The 21,311-nt window shown below is 43.9% G+C and overlaps 3 protein-coding genes across 11 annotated transcripts in view; 1 reads left to right on the plus strand and 2 right to left on the minus strand.

Annotated features, from left to right (window-relative positions):
- The window catches only part of LOC111559474, a 191,803-nt gene that overhangs the window by 74,549 nt on the left and 95,943 nt on the right, over positions 1 to 21,311 (plus strand). Inside the window, exon 1 of one of the 9 annotated variants that reach the window (XM_045051444.1) lies at positions 1,945 to 2,006. The exons of the other annotated variants lie outside the window; for them this stretch is intronic. The gene's annotated coding sequence lies outside the window, so the exon portion shown is untranslated. Of the gene's footprint in view, positions 1 to 1,944; positions 2,007 to 21,311 lie in introns of those variants that run through there. 9 annotated transcript variants of the gene reach the window in all.
- Positions 1 to 21,311, minus strand: part of LOC123383556 (ral guanine nucleotide dissociation stimulator-like) — a 230,220-nt gene that overhangs the window by 17,571 nt on the left and 191,338 nt on the right. The gene's annotated exons all lie outside the window — the stretch shown is intronic.
- LOC123383559 (biliverdin reductase A-like) overlaps positions 9,564 to 21,311 on the minus strand; it is a 31,278-nt gene continuing 19,530 nt past the window's right edge. Inside the window, exons 2-4 of the mRNA XM_045051455.1 lie at positions 17,262 to 17,369; positions 14,478 to 14,649; positions 9,564 to 9,943 (exon numbers count right to left, since the gene is read on the minus strand). Of these exons, the coding sequence (XP_044907390.1) occupies positions 9,685 to 9,943; positions 14,478 to 14,649; positions 17,262 to 17,369 (539 nt within the window). The 3' untranslated portion in view covers positions 9,564 to 9,684. The remainder of the gene's footprint in view (positions 9,944 to 14,477; positions 14,650 to 17,261; positions 17,370 to 21,311) is intronic.

Raw genomic sequence — 21,311 nt, forward strand, 5'->3', positions numbered from 1 at the left:
ATGGAACCCTAGTGCACTTGTGGTATGAGACTGATAAAGGAGGCCGAAAACTGGTGACCTTTCTACTTCTAGCAGAGGGCATTTGCATTTGTATAGCATGCAATCATTGACGTTGCCCCTGGGGGGAGAAAGGTTTTGCATCTCTGTTCTCCTAGGTTTGGGGCTTAGTTTTGTCTTCCCTTGTGCACTTGAAAGAGTCTGACAGGTCCTGATGGTACACAGTAAGTCCAGGTCACCAGAGTCCAGAGTCCCCTGGTGGGGCTTGTGGGATGGCGTCCTTCCCATGACCATGAAGTCCACAGACCAGTCTTGTGCTTTTGCTGTAAGTCCCGTTTCTACCAGGTCCAGTCTGGGGGTGCCTCTTTGGAAGTCCTCAGGTGAGGACACGTGAGATGGAGGCTGCCCATTTGGACTGGCCTTTGATGATCCATATGTCCGTGACTCCCTCCTCTCCTTCCAGGGCTGCGTAGGTTCGTGCCCTTGATGCTCCTTTCGTAGAAAGCCTCGACTGCTTGGTCTCTCTACTCCTCCTCACCCTGGACGGTAGTCCTGTGGCTCCCCTTGAATCCTCAGGCATACGTTTCCTTGCCCACGTCTGCACACTGGCCCTCCAGAGCAAGGTCGGGTACGCCTTGCACGTTCAGTCGATGCTTGCTGCACAATCGCATGGGTGATGGCCTCTCTCTCTCTCTCTCTCTCACCAAAAGAAAGAAATGTTGAAAAGCAATTGACCCCAAGAAAAGAAAAATGGCACGGAGGAGTTGGGATGTGAGGCACACTGTGAAGAAAACATGGGGGTTGGGAGGTAGTGGAGGTGGACAGGCGGTTCCACAGAGTTGAAGGACGTGCCACAGTCAGCGGTGGCAGGGTGGACTTGAGGGTGGGACCGCTGGTGGTGCAGTCCAGGTAGGGCCATGGGAAGGGCATGCAGAGCTGAAAAGCACCGGCCTTTCCAGGAGAAGGGAGGTGGAAGGAGTCTCGTGTGCCCAGTGTGTCTCCCTGTCCCTTAGGGCTGCCCTTGCGGTCACGGGTCACGAGCGAGGAGGGTGCACGGCTGTAGATGTCCCCGGTTGGCGGGAATGTGAGGCAGAGGGAAGAAGAAACACAGAGGCCTAGGATGCAAGAGGGATCACTGGGTTCACGTCCAGCCACCTCCCTGGGAAACCAGCGATGCAAAAGGTTCCTGGGTCTCTTGAGGGGTGACAGGGAGGTGTCCACCTTGGGAGGAGACACCTGCCAGTCCCTGTCCCACTGGCCTGGTCTGGAGCCCTCTGCCTGGCTCCCAGCTGTCCGACTGGCGGGCATTCGTTCAGAGCATCTGGTGGGCACGGGGAGGTGGGGTGGTGCAGACCCTAGCAGCCAGGAACTGTGCCACCTGCGGGGGGTGCAGGTGGGGGGTTGGGGCGGCTTGGATCCTGGGCCCAAGCAGGTGTGCAGGAGCCCGCACACCAGTGAGCACATGCACGTGGGTTAGGGGCGGAGTTCGGTGAGGGGCACACCTAAGGCTGCAGTGGTTTTGTGAGTCCTGGCTCCCAGCCTGCCTGCCGCCCCAAGCCCCCTAGTGTCTGGGCCAGCCAGGGACTGACGCCCACCTCAGCCCCCGACCGGGGACATGCTGCTGCCTGGCTCCTGCGACCCGTTAGCCATGGCATTGGCGGTAGGGGTAGCGGTAGGGGTAGCGGTAGTGCTCGCGGGAGCGCTAGCGGGAGCGCAGGCGGGGCCCCGCGTGGAGAAGACTGGAAGCCAGGAACCTCCAGCCTCAGAGGGTGGCGGCCCTGCTGCTCCTGCTGCTTTTGGAGCCAGAGGCCTGGGAGCGGGACGCGCTTCCCGGGCGCCTCGGGGTTTGGCCGCGCTGGTGGAGTGCCAGCACTGGCTGGGGCAGAGCACCATGCGATGCCCCCCCCCCACCGGCGCCTCCCAAAGACCATCTGGGAGAAGCCTAAAGGTGGAGCAGCTGAGACCCACAGCCTCCCTCCAGGACCTGCCTCAGTCGCGGTGCTGCCAAGGTAGGGACCCTAGCGACAAGGTCGCACGTGGCCTTCCCCCCTGCCCCTCTCTGTCTTCTCCTTCCATGAGCACCTCCCCCCCTCCCTGGTGCTCTGGGCTTCTTCTTGGGCTCCTTTGCGGCTGCGGTCTGGAGGCCTCAGGAGTGGGCTTTCTGGGTTGGACCCTGGTTCCCTGGAGGAGGAGGGCCCCAGATCGAGTAGGGGATTAGGCCCAGGCGGTGGGGAGTGTCTCAGGTCGAGAGGGGGGGCACCCTAAGTGCCCATGGAGGTGTGACTGGGTTGGTGGTTGGCGGGTGGAGGTGGGATCCTAGGAAGGAAGGAAGGAACTAACGAAGGAAGGAAGGAAAGCGTGGACCTGCGGTTGTGGGAAAGTGTCAAGGCAGGGCCAGGGAAGTGGCAGCCATGAGCAGGAGGAATCACTCCTGCCTGTGAAAATGAAGTACAAGGGACCTGAGATTCCAGAGAAACATTCCAGGGAGAGTCAGGATGGTGGGCCTGAGTTGCTGGAGGCCATCCAGGGAAGGTGTTGAAGCCATTGAGAGTGGAAGCAGCAGGTGAACACAGGCCTCCTGCCTCCCCCCTCCACACCAGCTGCCCTTCCCTGCCCAGCCCCGCCCCGCCCCTGGTGACACAGTTTCACCCTCTGATGGGGCGGGGGAGATCCCATCCCGCTTGTGGCTAAAGGGGGTCCTCTATCATGGGAGTCAATGGGACTCTGGCGTTTGGGGTCTGAGGTGGGGGTAGTGCAACTCCCTGTTGAGCTCTTCATTTCTGAAGGCAGTTTGCGTTCAGTCAATGAACTCGGAGGCAATGGGCCAGGAATAAGTGGCGCTTCTGTGTTTTAGAGGGTGGTGCAGACTCTTTCCTACTTGGAGATGTGTGCTGAAGAGAACTGGGTGTTGTGGATGGCGTCCAAAGTCATCTTTTTGGGACATGTTGGGTGGGAACGTCTTCTTTGCACTCTTGCGAGGAAGGTGGATGGCAAGCTCCTCGTTCCAGGCAGACTTTGGGTTTTGTTCTTCATATCCGTGGGGCGTGGCGCTTCATGTGTCCGTGGAACGCCTCCTGTGTTGCATTCGTTCTGTGTTTCAAGAGTTTCAGTCCTTCGGAATCACATCTCCTCCAGGATGCTCCTCCGAAAGCAAAAGTCTGAGAACTGAGGCTTTCCCAAACTTACATATCAAGCTGACTGGTACTTTATGTTTTCAGTAAGATGGTGTGGTGTAGGCCACTTTGAGCAGCTGAGGCTCCTAAGCATCTGGTTTGTCTTCGGGGGGTGAGTTGTCTCTGTCAGCAATTCAGGAGATTATGATTCTCTTGAGGATCATTATTTTCTTGATTACCATGATTACTATATTCTGCATAACCCATCGCATGGAATTTGATAAGGAGCTCGATACCCGGAACCTTTTCGTCACCAAACGCTCGCTACAACAAGGAGAAAAACAATCACTTTTGTGCGATGGACAATGCACCTTACCTTCATTGTACTGTTTTAGTGGTATGTACATATGTTTAGAGTAATGAAAGTGTCCACTTAGATCTAAGGAGGTTTTTGTGACATCATGGTACTTCAAGAAACCATAAAAATAATGGAAAAATCTAAGTTACCTAGTAATCTAAGCACTCTGTCCTTTTGGATACGAAATCCTAAGTAAAGAACTCATCTTGCAAAAACTGCCAAGACCCGATAATTCCTTATTATTCTAGTAGGTCTAGTGAATGGAATGGACTGAACTAAGGTCTCTGAAATAGAGGAAGCTAGAATTTGAGATATTGAGCCACCTTTCCTCTCCCTTTCCCTGGTGACATGGTCTTTTTATATTCGGTGATGTCTTTTGACCTTTACCCTATTTCCCTCCTTCCTGCCCCCCCACCTTGGCCATCATCTTTATGTATTGATGGGCTTGTTTCCTTCTGTTTTGAGGATTTTTGTTTTTTGTTTTCTTAGTTTTTGTTTCAGATTCCCCATATATGTGCGAGCATTCTGTATGTGTTTTTCTCCGTGTGAGTTCTTTCACTTGGCATAATGCCCTCCAGGCTATTATAAAACACTGTGGCATAATAACAGGTGTGAAGGTATTTTTGGGAGTTAGTGATTTCATGTGTTCTGAGTAGTACCTAGGGGGGTAATTGAGGGAAGTTGCTGGATGATATGGTTGTTCCCCTCTGAGTTGTGTGAGGAAACTTTACATTGTTTGCAACTGCCTCTGCACCAAGTTCCAATGCCACCAACAGGGCCCAGTGATTCGCTTTCTTCCACATTGTACCTGACGCTTGTGCTTTCTTGTCTTTTTGATAAGACCATTCAGACAGGTTTCAGGTGATATCTCTTTGGCTTTGGACTTTCATTTCCCTAATGTGGAGTGACATGGAACTTCTCTTCATGTATGTGATGGCCATCTGTATGTCTTCATTGGAAGAATGCTTCTTCAGGACTCTGCCAGGTCCATCATTGCTCTTTGGTTTTGCATTGTGGCGCTGTAGTAGATCTTGATATCTTTTGTGTTTTAACCCTTGACCATGTATGTAGTTTGCAAGTATTTTCTCCCATTCACTACGTTGCCTTCTCATTCTGTTGAAGATATTGTTGCTGTGCAGAACTTGTTTTTTTAGTTTCATGTAGTCCCACTTGTTTAGTTTTCCTCTGTGGCTTTGGGTTCTGGTGTCAAATCCCTAAACTCAAGTCCAGACTGAGATCCAAACATTGTCGTGGGTTTGGCATTTGGCTTTGTCCAGCAAAGCCAAGGACAGCAGAAAGGATTGCTTCAGATCCACGCAAGTCAAGAGAGGTGAGGGGGTTTAAGGGACGTCTCCGCGAGCTGCTCTCAGGCTCCCGTAGTCATTAAGCCTACAAACGATGTGCAACACGTCAGCGGGCCACATGCTGGAAAGAACGTATTGAAGACATGGTGCGAACCACATCGAGGCAGGATAAAATATTCCACGTGACAACACGGTCCAAGGACTTGGTGAGCCCATGCAGAACCCAACCCCTAGATACACACGCACTAGATTGGCCAAGTCTCGCCTGCCCCCCAGATACACACCAACTAGGTAAGTGAGCTGCTGCAACTGTTTGCAGGAAGGCCAGAGAGCAGTGATCTGCTCTGCAAAGCTTTCCCTATAACCTCCCAACTCAGGACATCGTTGTGCGATTTCCCACACCTCCTGCCCAAGGTCTTATCCAGGTATTTGTGGTTTTAGGTCTCAAGTCTGTAATACATTTTAACTTCGTTTCTGTGTGTGATGCTAAATAGGTGTCACGTTGTTTTTCCGCCCCCGTTGTTTTTCTGTGCCCAGTGTTTCTGGGCACCACCTATTGAGGAGACTGCCTTTGCCTCAGGTTATATTCTTGGTTCTTTTGTTGAGAATTCATTGGGTACATGGGGCGCTTGGGTGGCGCAGTCGGTTAAGCATCCGACTTCAGCCAGGTCACGATCTCGCGGTCTGTGAGTTCGAGCCCCGCGTCGGGCTCTGGGCTGATGGCTCAGAGCCTGGAGCCTGTTTCCGATTCTGTGTCTCCCTCTCTCTCTGCCCCTCCCCCGTTCATGCTCTGTTTCTCTCTGTCCCAAAAATAAATAAAAAAAAATCTTTAAAAAAAAAAAAAGATGAAGGAAAAGTGCTTACTGCATATGGCCTTTTATAGGAATTATAAAAAGTAAATGGAATAAGGTATGTAAGCCTCTTAGCATCAGGCCCGGATATTGCTTGTTTAATAAATAGTAATATACTTTTTTGAAGTCAGTAAAAGAGACTCTCCAATATTAGTAGCCCATTCTCATTTCACAACTTAAAAAAAAAAAAGGTAGGTTTAGAAAAGCGAAATGGAATTAACAAGAGGGAATTTAAGGTGCCCACACCTGTAACATCCAGGGGTATTGCTGGCCTCAGGCATAGCTGGACATAAGGGTTTTGCATGTGCTATTCCTTCCACCTGAAATGTTCTCCACATCCTTGTCTGCCTACACCTGCCAGAAGTCTTTCTCAACGTTCAGATTTCAATGCATTCTTTAGGGAAGGTTTTCCTAAATTCTTGACTAGAAAAACTCTCCCTAGAACAAGATTTTAAAATCCTCCTTTTGGGGCGCCTGGGTGGCGCAGTCGTTTAAGCGTCCGACTTCAGCCAGGTCACGATCTCGCGGTCCGTGAGTTCGAGCCCGCATCGGGCTCTGGGCTGATGGCTCAGAGCCTGGAGCCTGTTTCCGCTTCTGTGTCTCCCTCTCTCTCTGCCCCTCCCCCGTTCATGCTCTGTCTCTCTCTGTCCCCAAAATAAATAAAAACGTTGAAAAGAAAGAAAAAATAAATAAATAAAATCCTCCTTTAGCATTCTTCATAGCTGTGCTTTAACATTGTGAGTAACACTTTTCTTCCTTACTAGTCCACAAGCTCCAAGAAACTGTGATATGCACAGGAATCACCATGCAATCTAAAATGCAGATTCTGGTTCAGTAGGTCTAAGGTGGGCCTCAGAATTTGCATTTCTAACAAGTTTTTAGGCCATGCCAAAGCCAAGGCTACTGGTCAGCACACATTTTGAGTATCAAAGGCTTCATTATCCTAGACCTCTTAATTACCTTCTTTCCCATTAAATCCTATTAATTACTTTTGCAGAGAGGAATGTCTATTTTTTTCCCCTTCAACCCATCAACCTAGGTTCCCAAAGCTTCTCCTTTTATTACAGTCAATCCCCCTCCATCTCCAACACTACCACTACTTATGGACTGGCTTAGCAAGGAATTTCCCAAACAGAAGCCCTCTCTTGAGGAACCGTAGAGCCATTGACTAAAATGTCTCCTCCCCACCCTCTTTTTTTTTCCACTTGATTCCTTCAGGCAGTAAACCCTAAGGAGAGAATCTATTGTTGGGATTTAAGGTGCCAGCAAGGTGCATTCCTTTTTCTCCTTCCCAATTCTGGGGACCAATTCAGCTATAAACATAGGAGAGAGACTAAGTTTTTAAAAAAAGTACCAGTTTTATTATGACAAAGATTGGGAAATGTAGCTGGGATCCAAAGCCAAATAGGTTTGCTACTCTGCTCTTAGAGTAACTTTCTTTCAAAGCTTCAAGCCACCCCACTACAGAGGAAGAGCCTACCCCTGTCACCTACCACATGGACAAATGGAGAATTCAGGTGCACCTAGAGGGAGGTTGGGCTTTGCTGCTTAGTTTCTTTTTCAGCTTTATCACTAAAGGCAGGTTGCTCCTACCACAGAAGTGGGTGAGGAGCAGAGAGGGATCAAGGGCACTACTATGTTACTTTTCTTCCAGAAGACCCTCTAACACAAAGCATTAGTACAGTGGGATAAAGGGCTTTTTTCTTCTAGTTGGACTAAAAGCCTAATTTGTTCTGAAATCTCAGACCTCAAATCCCTCTTTTCTCACTAAGCCTTCCATGAAAGTCAAGGGGAAAAACAAAGGTCACCATATTTTGGGTAAACAAATGGCAGGGGATACTTGTGGCTTAACTTCAGTGAAGCTCTGGAAGACAGTGATAGATTGGGGGTGGGGGTGGGGGTGGGGTTTCAGAGGAAGGAGTATTTGGGAAATGCTGCAGTAGGCTGGGGCCAGAATGGCTCCAGTAGCCCCAAAGGATGATGAGGGCAGTTGTAAATAGCAGAGGAAGAAGGACTCCTGCTCCATCTCTCCAGATTCTATTTTCTCCCATCTTTTCCTTCTCCTTCTGCAATTCTTACCAATTAGTAAAACTAATGGATGTTTTCATTTTAATCTCTTGACCACACACAAAACAAGCTTAAGATGAGTAGTCATCAGTTAGTAATCACATAACCCATGACAAAGACTTTGACCAAACTTTTAGTCAGGCTCCTCTGAACCCTCTTCTCAAACTAGGCCTCAAACTTTGGATTTCCACGTCTGTCTTTGCATCACCCAATTTAGCAAAACTCTTAAGTCAGTTCCATGAGAATCCCTACCCTCAATATCTGATCAAATCCCTTGTCCCCCACCCCTGGTATTTGAGTACACTGGCCTGCCTTCAGCAAGAACCTTATCAAGTTGGTTTAGACAGAATTCCCTCCCCATGTTTCCTCTTAGTAATTTTCCATCCACTGAAAATACAATTTGGAATTGAGCCTGGTTCTATACTGAGATCTGTTTTCATCTATCACAAGTCTTAATTAAATAAAACCAGTTTATACCACTTTACTATCCAGCTCTGGTTTTGACACCCCCCCCCACCTCTAATACCAAATATGGCCAATATTTTTGAAATAGCAGAGTTATCAGGCCCAAATGGGAGACGCCATTGAACTACATTCTAATCACATATTTGCCTCATGCTAGATGCTGTACAACACACAAAAATAGATACAATATTTCCTGGCCACAAAGGATATTTGATGTGAATAATAAAACAAGAGAACTAACTGACCAATATTTATTAAACTGTTTTACATGGCAAATAAAAGAACAACCTTAAGGAGTTTTGGTTTCTACCTTGAGGTATATGGTGACAGAATCATGGAAATCGAGGTAGAAAATAGAGTGCTGACACCAATGACTTCCCAGCTCCTGAACCTCACAATGGGAAGGTAGTAGGCAAAAAGCAAGAGGGAGACATTCACAAAGGCAAGAAATCTAACACAAGCTTCAAAGAAAATGCAACAGGACAACCAATGAAATGAAAGGGAAGATTCCTGGGAATCAGCTCTGCCTCAAGTCAGCTGTGTCTCAACAGAAGCAGTGAGTCTAGATAAGCCAAGGGCTGCAAGTATGAACACATTTGTTGGCTCTTGACGGGATGCCTCCTCCTTGGTCTCAAGTCTCATTTCCTCCTGGAAGTTTTCATTTCTAAACTAGAAAACTGACCATGCCACTCCCCTGTTAAATAAGAGCCTTCAGTGCCTAAGAAATAAGACCCTAGCTCCTTGATCTGGCTTATAGGGACCCCACAGATTTAATCTCTGGGACTCCCTCCTCCAGACACAATGCTCTAGCAACACTGTTCCCAGGGTACTCACCAGCTTGTTTCTCACTTCCTTCTCTTTGGTCGCGTCAGCACTCTGCCAAGAAAAGCCCTCCTCTCACCTGTACACAACTAACCTAGTTATGAAGATTTGGTTTGTAGGTTTTCCCCAAACCTTTCTCCAGATGACCAGGGGCATAGCTCTTTTACTGGACCTATTACATTACAGTGACCAGTTTGTATGACTGGTTTGCTTTCGACAAGGTTAGCGAGGAAAGCGGCTATGTCTTACTCATTTTTAGAATCCTTAGCACCTAGCATACTCGCCCAGTGACAGTTTGTTGGGTGAAACATAACTCCTTAAAGCAGGGAAGAGGCTATTTTTGCAGTGGTTCAGTGCATGAGTAAGATTTAAAGGCTGGTTCTCGTATTTACTATCTGGGTGACTTCAAATAAAATTTTCCAATACACTAATGAAAACAAACCTGGTAATACCCATCTGATAGGGCTGTTGGGAAGAGTAAATTAAATCAGGCATACGAAGCACTTGGCTCAGCTCTACCAAGGTTAGTTCTCTCATCCCTATTACATGTGTCCCAACTCCCAAATATCACTCCCAACACAGCTCGTGACAGTAAGCAAATCCTGTTTGCCCAAGATATGTTTAATTGTAAGAATAGAGATAGAGGTCAACTCTTCATAAAAAGCAAACTATGGTCCCATCTTAGATGTGCCGCATGTTTCCTTCTCTTACTTCTTTGAGTAGCAGTATTTCTGGATTTCTTCTGCAAGCCACAGGCAGTGCAGGATGCGTTTCTTTTCAGCAGCCAGTTCCTTTTCAGAGAACTGGCCCAAGAGTTTCTGGACAAATATGTTTTGATCTTTCAGGAAAATATTCTTATTGACTCCTACATTTGGCATATTCTCCAGGGACCCAGATTTAAAATGGAAGCTTAAATGTCTGTTTCGTTTTAGACCAGGTCCTTTCTCTTCAATCCATGTGAGCGGACTGCAAAGACAAAAGAATCATAAATGTTAGAGATTACAAGAGAGTGCAGGTGGATGTTTGCTAGCCCGTGAGAACCTGGTAACAGGTCTGCATATTGTACCTATCTTCCCTGAAGCTGCTGCTCAATGTAGTGGCTCAGGTGGCATCTTGACCTCTACCAGCCTCCCAAAGGCCTTGGGTGATTGTTTCCAACTTCAGGGCCAAACAGTCCTTCATTTAATTTTGCCATCAGGCAAGGGAATTCACTCAATGATTTTGTGTGAACATCAGTTTGTTTTTTCTTGTGACTGTCTTATCTGTAACTTTTTAAAAAAGTTTTTATTTTAATTCCAGTTACTTAACAGTGTACGATATATTAGTTTCAGGCATACAATATAGTGATTAAACACTTCCATACATTATCCGGTGTGTGCATACTGACTGTTGGCACTTTACTGTCAACTGAATAGAGTAGGGCTGAGGATGGGACCTTGTCCACACACGTTCTGGGCTTGGACAACACTTAGCTCCAGACATCCCAACCCAAAACACAAGTTTTAAATTCACAGACCACTCCTCCACTCTTTCTGTCTGCGAGAACTTTCTTTTTTTTTTTTTTTTTAAATTTTTTTTTCAACATTTATTTATTTTTGGGACAGAGAGAGACAGAGCATGAACGGGGGAGGGGCACAGAGAGAGGGAGACCCAGAATCGGAAGCAGGCTCCAGGCTCCGAGCCATCAGCCCAGAGCCCGACGCGGGGCTCGAACTCACGGACTGCGAGATCGTGACCTGGCTGGAGTCGGACGCTTACCCGACTGCGCCACCCAGGCGCCCCGTCTCTGCGAGAACTTTCATTTGCAAATATTTGCATTTGTCAACTTGGGCATAGACTACCAACAAAAAGCTTCTTAGGTCTCCCCTTCCACAGGGAGGTGTTTAACCACATCCATATCCTGAGTTTCAGCCTGCATCTGCAAACCCGGTGGAGGTGGTGATTTCTAACTGCTCTCCCCAGGCTCTTAAGGATGAGCAGGCAGGGACCATACTCCTACCAGCTGTCTTTGACAGGAGAGCTGAAGTGTAACTCTTCTATACATTGACTATCCACATGACATTTGGATTAAAAAAGTATTGTTTATTTTTACAAAGTGTGAAAACTGTTGGTAAGATGGAAAGAACACGGGCTTGAGAATTAAGCTGCACTAGGGTTATTTGGATGACCTTGGGCTCTAAGACAATGACACCTACGTCATTGGCAGGTGAAGACTGCAACAAGGGAAAGACGAGACCTGATGTGGTTTCTAAGACCTTCCTTTCTTGTGCCTTTCCCATGAAGTTTTGGGGAGAAGGTGTCACAATCTGGGGACAGGAGACAGGCTGCCTAAGTGTGATTCTCACACAACACTTAGTTCTGTGCCTTTAGCAAGTTTCTTAACAGTGCTGAACCTCAGTTTCCCAGGTGATCATAATAATTCCCACTTAGAGAGTTCGCATAAAGATTCTATGAGAAAATCCTTGTTAAAGGGCTAGGCCTGTGCCTGGCACACAGTAAGCACTCAGTAAACAGTCTCTAACACCAGCACTTCCACAACAGGAATTCAAGTAATGATCCCTGTCTGGCTAGTCCTTTTATTGTGACCTCTCAAAATCATGCTTCCCACCACCTCCCCCCCCCCCCCCGCCAGCCTCTTCCCCATTCTCAGTTATGGTTCTGCTCTATTCTACTCTATTGTTTGAAGGTAGCTATAACTTAAAAAATTGTGTCTGGAAACAACTGGCACAGGCTCCTAATGTGCAGTTAACAACCCTAGAAAGACATCTACTTATAGTTGAAAGCTGAAACTCAGGCCTGCAGACTGAGTCAAGTTTTGGGGGAGAGAGAGAAAGAAGCCCACAGATCCCAAGCATTCTTCCCAAGCACAGTCAGAAGCCATAACTGCATTTACAGGATAAGATGGCCTTTCTCTGTCACAGAGGACACTATACTAAGCAGCATGTAAACCAAGCAGGGACTTATTTGCTTTGAAGAGCTACATTTCACCAAGTCGTCTATTCTGGAAGTCATTAAAATGGTAAGATGAGGGGCGCCTGGGTGGCGCAGTCGGTTAAGCGTCCGACTTCAGCCAGGTCACGATCTCGCGGTCCGTGAGTTCGAGCCCCGCGTCAGGCTCTGGGCTGATAGCTCGGAGCCTGGAGCCTGTTTCCGATTCTGTGTCTCCCTCTCTCTCTGCCCCTCCCCCGTTCATGCTCTGTCTCTCTCTGTCCCCCCAAAAATAAATAAACGTTGAAAAAAAAATTTAAGATGATAAGATGATTCATGTATAAATCAATGATAGCCCATACATAAAATATTCATATTCAGGTCAGACAGAGTCTAAAAGATAGTAGTTAGATTAGTAAACTAGTAAAACTAAGGTGTTCAATCTATCATTTAAAAATTTTTGATTATGACTCCAATTTTTAAAAATAAATTATTACAAACTCTATCATCAAAAAGTTGGTCTCACTTCTAAAACATTAATCTCCATGGCTAGTTTTGTTTTACTTAACTGAGGTAGGTGACATTAACACTGTATTAGTTTCAGCTCATGGCTAGTTTTAAAAGCACATGGTACACGCTTTAAAACATTCCAGAATTTGATAACAAAGATGAACATTAATGCTGTTTCCTCACTGCTTTAACGTTGGATACAAATAAATTTGAGACAGGGGCACCTGGGTGGCTCTATCAGTTGAGCATCTGACTCTTGATTTCAGCTCAGGTCATGATCCCAAAGTTGTGGGATTGAACCCCACATCAGGCTCCAGGCAGAGTATGGAGCCTGCTTGGGATCTTCTCTCTCTCCCTCTGCCCCTCTACCCTGCTCGCGCTCTCTATCCCTCTCTCTCAAATCAAATAAATAATATTTTTTTTAAAAAGGGAATAAGGGGCGCCTGGGTGGCGCAGTCGGTTAAGCGTCCGACTTCAGCCAGGTCACGATCTCGCGGTCCGTGAGTTGGAGCCCCGCGTCAGGCTCTGGGCTGATGGCTCGGAGCCTGGAGCCTGTTTCAGATTCTGTGTCTCCCTCTCTCTCTGCCCCTCCCCCGTTCATGCTCTGTCTCTCTCTGTCCCCCCAAAAATAAATAAACGTTGAAAAAAAATTTTTAAAAGGGAATAAAAAGAAATTTGAGATATTCCAAAGGTTCTGATCTACCTAAGAAAATTTCTCATATCCTTCCATAGAACATGGAGTCTTCAAAGTCTGAGGAAATGCCAAACATCAAGGAGGTTTCCTCTGTTTCAATTTCCTAATCAGTGGACATGACTAATAAATATACAGCTTCACCTATGCTATTGTGGTGGTGTGACAGTAAAAGTACAATCTGTGAAGTAGAAAGTATTATATGTAATTAACAACTTATTATAATATGTTGTTTGCCATCTGTCCCAACCTCTCATCTGATGCCTGCCCCGCCTTTGCAATAATGAGTTAGTCTCTGCTTCCCTCACATCTTATTTCCTGTCAAGGACTGAGAAGAGCACATTTTCCTCTGAGAAGCATGACCTGACCTCTCGACATTCCCCTTTTCTGTGCTCCAGAAGCACCCTGAGCTATGTTTAGCTCTGGCTACTGGGGACAGCACCTGTCTGTGGGGATGGTCAGACCATAGCTGCAATTCTTACACTTACAAGGTGAGGGTCCACTAGTGCTATTACTCCAAATGCAGCCCTTGCAGGTTCCGCATGCTTTATCTTCCTTCATCTGTGACCTCTGCCTTTCCCCAGCAAAGAGGAAACTCCTCAAAATGGACAAAGATCAGGCTTCATTCAGGAACCCAAATACTTTTCTCTTTTTGTAAATACCCAATGGTCTGTTTCTTTTACTACCAAGAGCCCCACCAGCTGGAAGCACATTTAGAAACACTCCAAAACACTTGTTATTTTAAATATTTTATAGAGCCCAAGTGCTTTTCAAGGAGAATTATGAATATGCTTTTGCTTTAAAAGACTTGGTATAAAAAATAAAGAATCAGAACACTTTGGGAATAGTATGACAGAATAAGATAAAGCTGAGAAACAGAACCTTAAATTGTAGTCACAATGAGGGATGGCTATTTGGACACGTGATAAGCAAGCAGGATAAAATGTCAATGGCAAGATCTAGGTAGTAGTTGTATGGGTGTTCACTGCAAAATTCTTCCAACTTTACCATATGTCTGAAACATTCATCATAAAATGTTGGAAAAAATTCAGGTCTCAGGGGTAAAGTGGATTTCTGTTACTTCATCTGATCTTGCTCACTTGTGTGGCTTAGGCAACCTGCTCAAATTCCGTAAGCCTCTATGTACTTGGCAAAGGGGATCATGTTCGTCTTATTTACCTTCCAAGGCTGCTGTGAGGATGAATAAGGCCAACATAAGTGAAATCCCAGCACCTACTGTGTCTACAAAAGCAGACAGTCCTTCTGGAGTTGGGGTTGGGGGTCTAGGCCCTCTGGGCTCTGTCTAGATTCACCTTTGTGAACATATGACAATGTCCTCAAGTTTCCTCCTCACAGTTTCTCACAACCTACCGTTTGTTCTCTGTCTCTAAGCACACAGTCATTTTCATATGTTGATCTTCCTTTCGCTCTTCCAAAGTGGCGGATATAAGAGAAAGTTCCCCAAAGAGGGAGACCAGCCAGGTCAGGCGAGAAATGCCACTGAACGCAGGGAAGCCAAACCGCTCTTCTTCCAATGGGCCAGCTGTGGGGAATCACAAATACCATGGGAAGTGGGAAGTAAGGACTGATAGCTGGAGAGCTGAGGGAGCAAGTGGGCAGGTGTGTGGCTAGGTCCTCAAGACAAAGCAACCTTGCCTTACAGCATGATATGCAAGATGACTACTAATATTTAGGTGCCTGAATGAAAACTTCATAAAAGCATTTCTCTTTTTTCTTGTTTACCTGATTCAATTTTCTTAGGAAAATAAAACATTTTATTGGAAACAGCAGTCCATCTAGCCCATAGGATAATAAAAATATTTCAGGCTTCTACTATGCACATGTGGTTTACATATAGTAAACATACACACACATACATACATACCCTCTTCAGTTAGTGATTTAAAGAAGTCTTATAAAAGAAAAAGAATCAAGGTATTTTAGGCCCCCAAGCCTATATTCCTATAAATACCATATAACTAACAACAGGGTAAATGACAATAGGGTGAAGGCACCATGATAGCTATGAAGAAAACAGCAATACCTATAAACTATGTCAATATAAAAAAAACTGATACAGTGTTAAGTGTTTCCTTAGTCTTCATAATCTCCTACACAAAAGTACATTAAAAAAAATATCTGTGTGAGAAATATGTGTGGTTAAGATATTGCTCCCGACTCTCTCCAGCCCCAATTTTAAACATAACCCAAACTTAAAAGGCTACGTAACCTGTTACGTTGTTTATAAACTAATTCCTTACAAATTTGATACTGACTTGAAAAGAATTCATATTATGACTATGTTTTAAAAAAGAGAACAGGGGCGCCTGGGTGGTTCAGTCGGTTGAGCGTCCGACTTCAGCTCAGGTCACGATCTCACGGTCCGTGAGTTCAAGCCCCACGTCGGGCTCTGGGCTGACAGCTCAGAGCCTGGAGCCTGCTTCCGATTCTGTGTCTCCCTCTCTCTGCCCCTCCCCCATTCATGCTCTGTCTCTCTCTGTCTCAAAAATAAATAAATGTTATAAAAAAATTTTTTTTTAAATAAAAAAGAGAACAAGCTATAAATAAAAGCAAAAAAATTTATAAGTTTCATAGACAACATGGTTTGAAGTCACTAGGACCTAAATATCAAAGTTACAAAAGAAAGGTTTCTCCCTCTCAGCTGGTTACTGTCTGCTCTTGGGCTTTTTGGAGAGGACAGAGCAGCCATCAAATGTTTGAGCCATGAAGTCAGAGGCCTGAGCTCCAATCTGGCTCTGCCACAAAGCTGTTTTTGACAACTTTGTGAAGCTATTCACCTCTCTGAGCTTCCTTTTCTCTGTGTGTATAATGGGGGTATAAATACTCACTTTATAGGATTATCATATATGAATCAACATGAACTAATTAATACATGTCACATACGTGGCACAGTTCCTTGTACAGGTTCATGGTTATTGTTACAACTCTATCATTATTTTAAAAGATGAAGGTGGATTTTATTTTATTTTTCTTTTGTTTATAATACCTTTATGTTTATTTTTTTATTTTTTATATGAAATTTATTGACAAATTGGTTTCCATACAACACCCAGTGCTCATCCCAAAAGGTGCCCTCCTCAATACCCATCACCCACCCTCTCCTCCCTCCCACCCCCCATCAACCCTCAGTTTGTTCTCAGTTTTTAAGAGTCTCTTATGCTTTGGCTCTCTCCCACTCTAACCTGTTTTTTTTTTTTTCTTCCCCTCCCCCATGGGTTCCTGTTAAGTTTCTCAGGATCCACATAAGAGTGAAACCATATGGTATCTGTCTTTCTCTGTATGGCTTATTTCACTTAGCATCACACTCTCCAGTTCCATCCACGTTGCTACAAAAGGCCATATTTCATTTTTTCTCATTGCCATGTAATATTCCATTGTGTATATAAACCACAATTTCTTTATCCATTAAAAGATGAAGGTGGATTTTAGAAAGAGGTTTCACTGTTATTTTCTGAAAATTCATGAGGAGATAAATGGTTTTACCACTTAGCAATGCCTGACTATGTCAGGGTTTTGCTTCTATAAGGAAAGCCCTCAGGAAAGGTTCCAAATACTCTAGGATATAGCCAGATAAGAAGGCCATCCAAAGAGCAGGAGGCTCCAGGATGCTCATATCCTATTGCTAACGGAGTTCCTCAAATAACGACCAACATAGAGCAAATAATCAAATATAGTGTAGACCAAATATTCTGGGGGCTGCCCGTGTCCTTGTAACGTGTTGGAGGAAGAAAGGGGCTATGAATATTGTTTACTCTGCAAAGAGAACAAAAATATTCTCCTCTCCACTGAGTCCATGTTCAACCTCCTGTGGAAAAATAGTCTCCAATTTGTTAAGATTTAATGAGGAAAATTCTATCTAAAAGGTTGGGACAGAAGCATTTGTAAGCTTAAGATTTCTAACATACTTTTACCTAAGGTCCACCAAGCACTTAAATCTCGTTTGAGGAAAGAAAAAAAAAATGGCTATTTTTATTGTTTGTGGAAGCATGGGAAGATTATATTAAATTGGCCTTCAGTCAGACAGTCTTTAGAAAAAGTGAATCCAAATTAACATCCTAGAGAACTAGGAAAGAACCTAGTTAGCTTTCTGGCCTCACCAGTTACACATGACCTGTGATCCCACCTCAAACTGACCTGTAAAGAGGAGAGACCCTTTTAGCAGGTCTTTTCCCACCACTTCTTTTTTCAGGAATGCAAACTCCTCCATCAAGAGTTCAACATGCTCCTCATGCAAGACCTTTCCTGTCATGACAAAAATGGGAGTAAAAAAGGCAGTCATCATCAGTCATGTATAGATGTGCATCCCAGAGTCTAGGTCTGTCTTCTACCAGCACAGAAGGACACAGCGACTGCAGAACCACCTGGGGTACCACTATACCCTTACACACCCCACCTGGAGGTGATGTCAGTTCTCAACTTACAACAGAAATGAAAAGTCTAAGAAAGCAACATGATATCTACCTGCCCCAAAGGCAAGATGAGATCTGGGAAGTATCTGAGCTGAGTGCTAACTTCTCTTCTAGCCAGAATGGGGCAGTGCAGCATAAAAATCTAAGAAACAAGGAGAAGAAAAGGAATTTTGAGGACTAAAGAGAAGCTAAAATTAGACTCTTTATTTCAAAAACTGGAAGAACCAAGTGACTTTTTCAAATTACCCAGGTTGGAGGGTGGATAGATAATATTCGTAACTAAAATTTTGGATTATAAAAGAAAGCTGTTAAAATTTTTTGCTCTGGTGGCTTTTTCTTATCTAGGTTAGAAGATTCATAAAATACCAGAACTGGTTCCCCTTCTTCAATAGTTCTTTATTTTCAACTAATCCCACATGACTATTTTTTTTTTAATATATATTCCTTCCATATTACTAACCTCTCTAGGTACACAAAACAAAACAAAACAAAACTCAGGAAAAACTTAAAGTACAAGAAAGCTCTTTTGTTCAAATATGTTTTGTTCAGTATTTCCCTTTTATTTTTATTTATTTATTTTTATATCTCTCTGGCTTTTTTACTACTTGTTACAAGTTTGTGCCCTTAAACATTATGAATCTTACCCCTCACACATCCTATTCCCTGGTGGTAATCACCATTTCACTGGCTATTTTTTTTATAGGTTTGACTTTCTAGATTCCACAAATTAGTGATAATCATACAGTACTTGTCTTTCTCTGACTTATCGCACTTAGCATAATGTGCTCAAGGTTTATCTGTGTTGTTGCAAATGGCAGGATATCCTCCTTTCCCACTGCTGAATAATATTCCAGTTTATATATGTATCACACCTTTTTTTTTTTTAACATTCATCTGTTGATGGGCATTTGGGTTGCTTCCATGTCTTGGTTATTGTGAATAACCAATGCTACAATGAACATGGGTGTGCAGTTATCCCTTCAATGCACTGATTTCAATTCCTTCAGATATATACCCAGGAGTAGGTTTCTGGATCATCTGACAGTTCTGTTTTTAATTTTTTGAAGACCCGTCATACTGTTTTCCATTTTGGATATGCCAGTTTACATTCCAACCAAGAGTACATCAGAGTTCCTTTTTCCCCACATCCTTATCAACATTTGTTACCTCATTGTTTGAAAATAGCTACCACATCTACTACAAAGCTGTAATCATCAAGACAGCATGGTATTGGCACAAAAGCAGACACATAGACCAATGGAATAGAATAGAAACTCCAGAACTAGACCCACAAACGTATGGCCAACTCATCTTTGACAAAGCAGGAAAGAACATCCAATGGAAAAAAGACAGCCTCTTTAACAAAAGGTGCTGGGAGAACTGGACAGCAACATGCAGAAGGTTGAAACTAGACCACTTTCTCACACCATTCACAAAAATAAACTCAAAATGGATAAAGGACCTAAATGTGAGACAGGAAACCATCAAAACCTTAGAGGAGAAAGCAGGAAAAGACCTCTCTGACCTCAGCCGTAGCAATCTCTTACTCGACACATCCCCAAAGGCAAGGGAATTAAAAGCAAAAGTGAATTACTGGGACCTTATGAAGATAAAAAGCTTCTGCACAGCCAAGGAAACAACCAACAAAACTAAAAGGCAACCAACGGAATGGGAAAAGATATTCGCAAATGACATATCGGACAAAGGGCTAGTATCCAAAATCTATAAAGAGCTCACCAAACTCCACACCCGAAAAACAAATAACCCAGTGAAGAAATGGGCAGAAAACATGAATAGACACTTCTCTGAAGAAGACATCCGGATGGCCAACAGGCACATGAAAAGATGTTCAGCGTCGCTCCTTATCAGGGAAATACAAATCAAAACCACACTCAGGTATCACCTCACGCCAGTCAGAGTGGCCAAAATGAACAAATCAGGAGACTATAGACGCTGGAGAGGATGTGGAGAAATGGGAACCCTCTTGCACTGTTGGTGGGAATGCAAATTGGTGCAGCCGCTCTGGAAAGCAGTGTGGAGGTTCCTCAGAAAATTAAAAATAGACCTACCCTATGACCCAGCAATAGCACTGCTAGGAATTTATCCAAGAGATACAGGAGTACTGATGCATAGGGCCACTTGTACCCCAATGTTCATAGCAGCACTCTCAACAATAGCCAAATTATGGAAAGAGCCTAAATGTCCATCAACTGATGAATGGATAAAGAAATTGTGGTTTATATACACAATGGAATTCTACGTGGCAATGAGAAAAAATGAAATATGGCCTTTTGTAGCAACGTGGATGGAACTGGAGAGTGTGATGCTAAGTGAAATAAGCCATACAGAGAAAGACAGATACCATATGGTTTCACTCTTATGTGGATCCTGAGAAACTTAACAGGAACCCATGGGGGAGGGGAAGGGAAAAAAAAAAAAGAGGTTAGAGTGGGAGAGAGCCAAAGCATAAGAGACTGTTAAAAACTGAGAGCAAACTGAGAGTTGATGGGGGGTGGGAGGGAGGAGAGGGTGGGTGATGGGTATTGAGGAGGGCACCTTTTGGGATGAGCACTGGGTGTTGTATGGAAACCAATTTGTCAATAAATTTCATATTAAAAAAATAAATAAATAAATAAAAGAGGAAAAAAAAGTGAAAATAGCTACCATAATAGGTGTGAGGTGATATCTCATTGTGGTTTTGGTATGCCTGATGATTAGTGACTGTGAACTCCTCTTCATACATCTGTTGACATACCTGTTTGTATATCTTCTTTGGAAATATGTCTCTTAAATTCCTCTGCCAAATTTCTAATTGGATTGTTTGCTTTTCCCCTATTAGCTGTGTGAGTTCTTTATATTTTAGATATTAACCCCTTATGACATATATAGTTTGCAAATATTTTTTCCCATTCTATAGGTTGCCATTTCAGTTTACTGAATATTTCCTTTACTGTGTAGAAGCTCTTTAGTTTGATGTGTTTATGTTTATTTTAGCTTTCTTTGCCTGTGAAGTTGGTGTCTTATCCAAGCTAACACTGCTAAAAACAAAGTCAAGGATTTTCCCCCTATGTTTTCTTTTAGGAGTTTTACAGTGTCAGATAAGTCTCTTTTTCTTATGATTTCATATGTCTCTGATACATTTCAAGACAATTTCTGTGACTGATGTAAGACAGGAGTCCAGTTTCATTCTTTTACATGTGCATATCCAGTTTTCCTAACACCACTGATTGAAGAGACTACCATTTTCCCACTGTATGTTCTTGGTGCCCTTGTCAAATATTAGTTAACCACATATGCATGGGTTTATGTTTGAGCTCTCTATACTGTTCCACTGGTCTACGTGCCTGATTTTATGCCAGTGCCACACTGTTTTGATTCCTATACCTTGGTATCATAAATTGTAATTTAGGAAGTGTGATGCTTCCAGATTTATTCTTCATTCTCAAGATTGTTTTTGGTATTGAGGGTCTCTTATGGTTCCACACACATTTCAAAATGGTTTTACTATTTCTGTAAAAATAATGCCATTGGAATTTTGCTAGGGATTGCACTGGATCCATAAATTGCTTTACAAAGTATGAACTTTAAAAATATCTATGCTTCCAATCCAAGAACATGAGGTACCTTTCCAATTAGTTGTGTCTTCTTCAATCTGTTTTTAAAAATTTTTTATTTAAATTTCAGTTAGTTAACATACAGTGTATTGTTAGTTTCATTATACTGTATGTTTCAGGTGTACAATTTAGTAATTCAACACTTAACATGTAACACATGG

Source organism: Felis catus, assembly GCF_018350175.1.
Source record: "Felis catus isolate Fca126 chromosome A2 unlocalized genomic scaffold, F.catus_Fca126_mat1.0 chrA2_random_Un_scaffold_38, whole genome shotgun sequence".
Lineage (NCBI taxonomy): Eukaryota > Metazoa > Chordata > Mammalia > Carnivora > Felidae > Felis > Felis catus.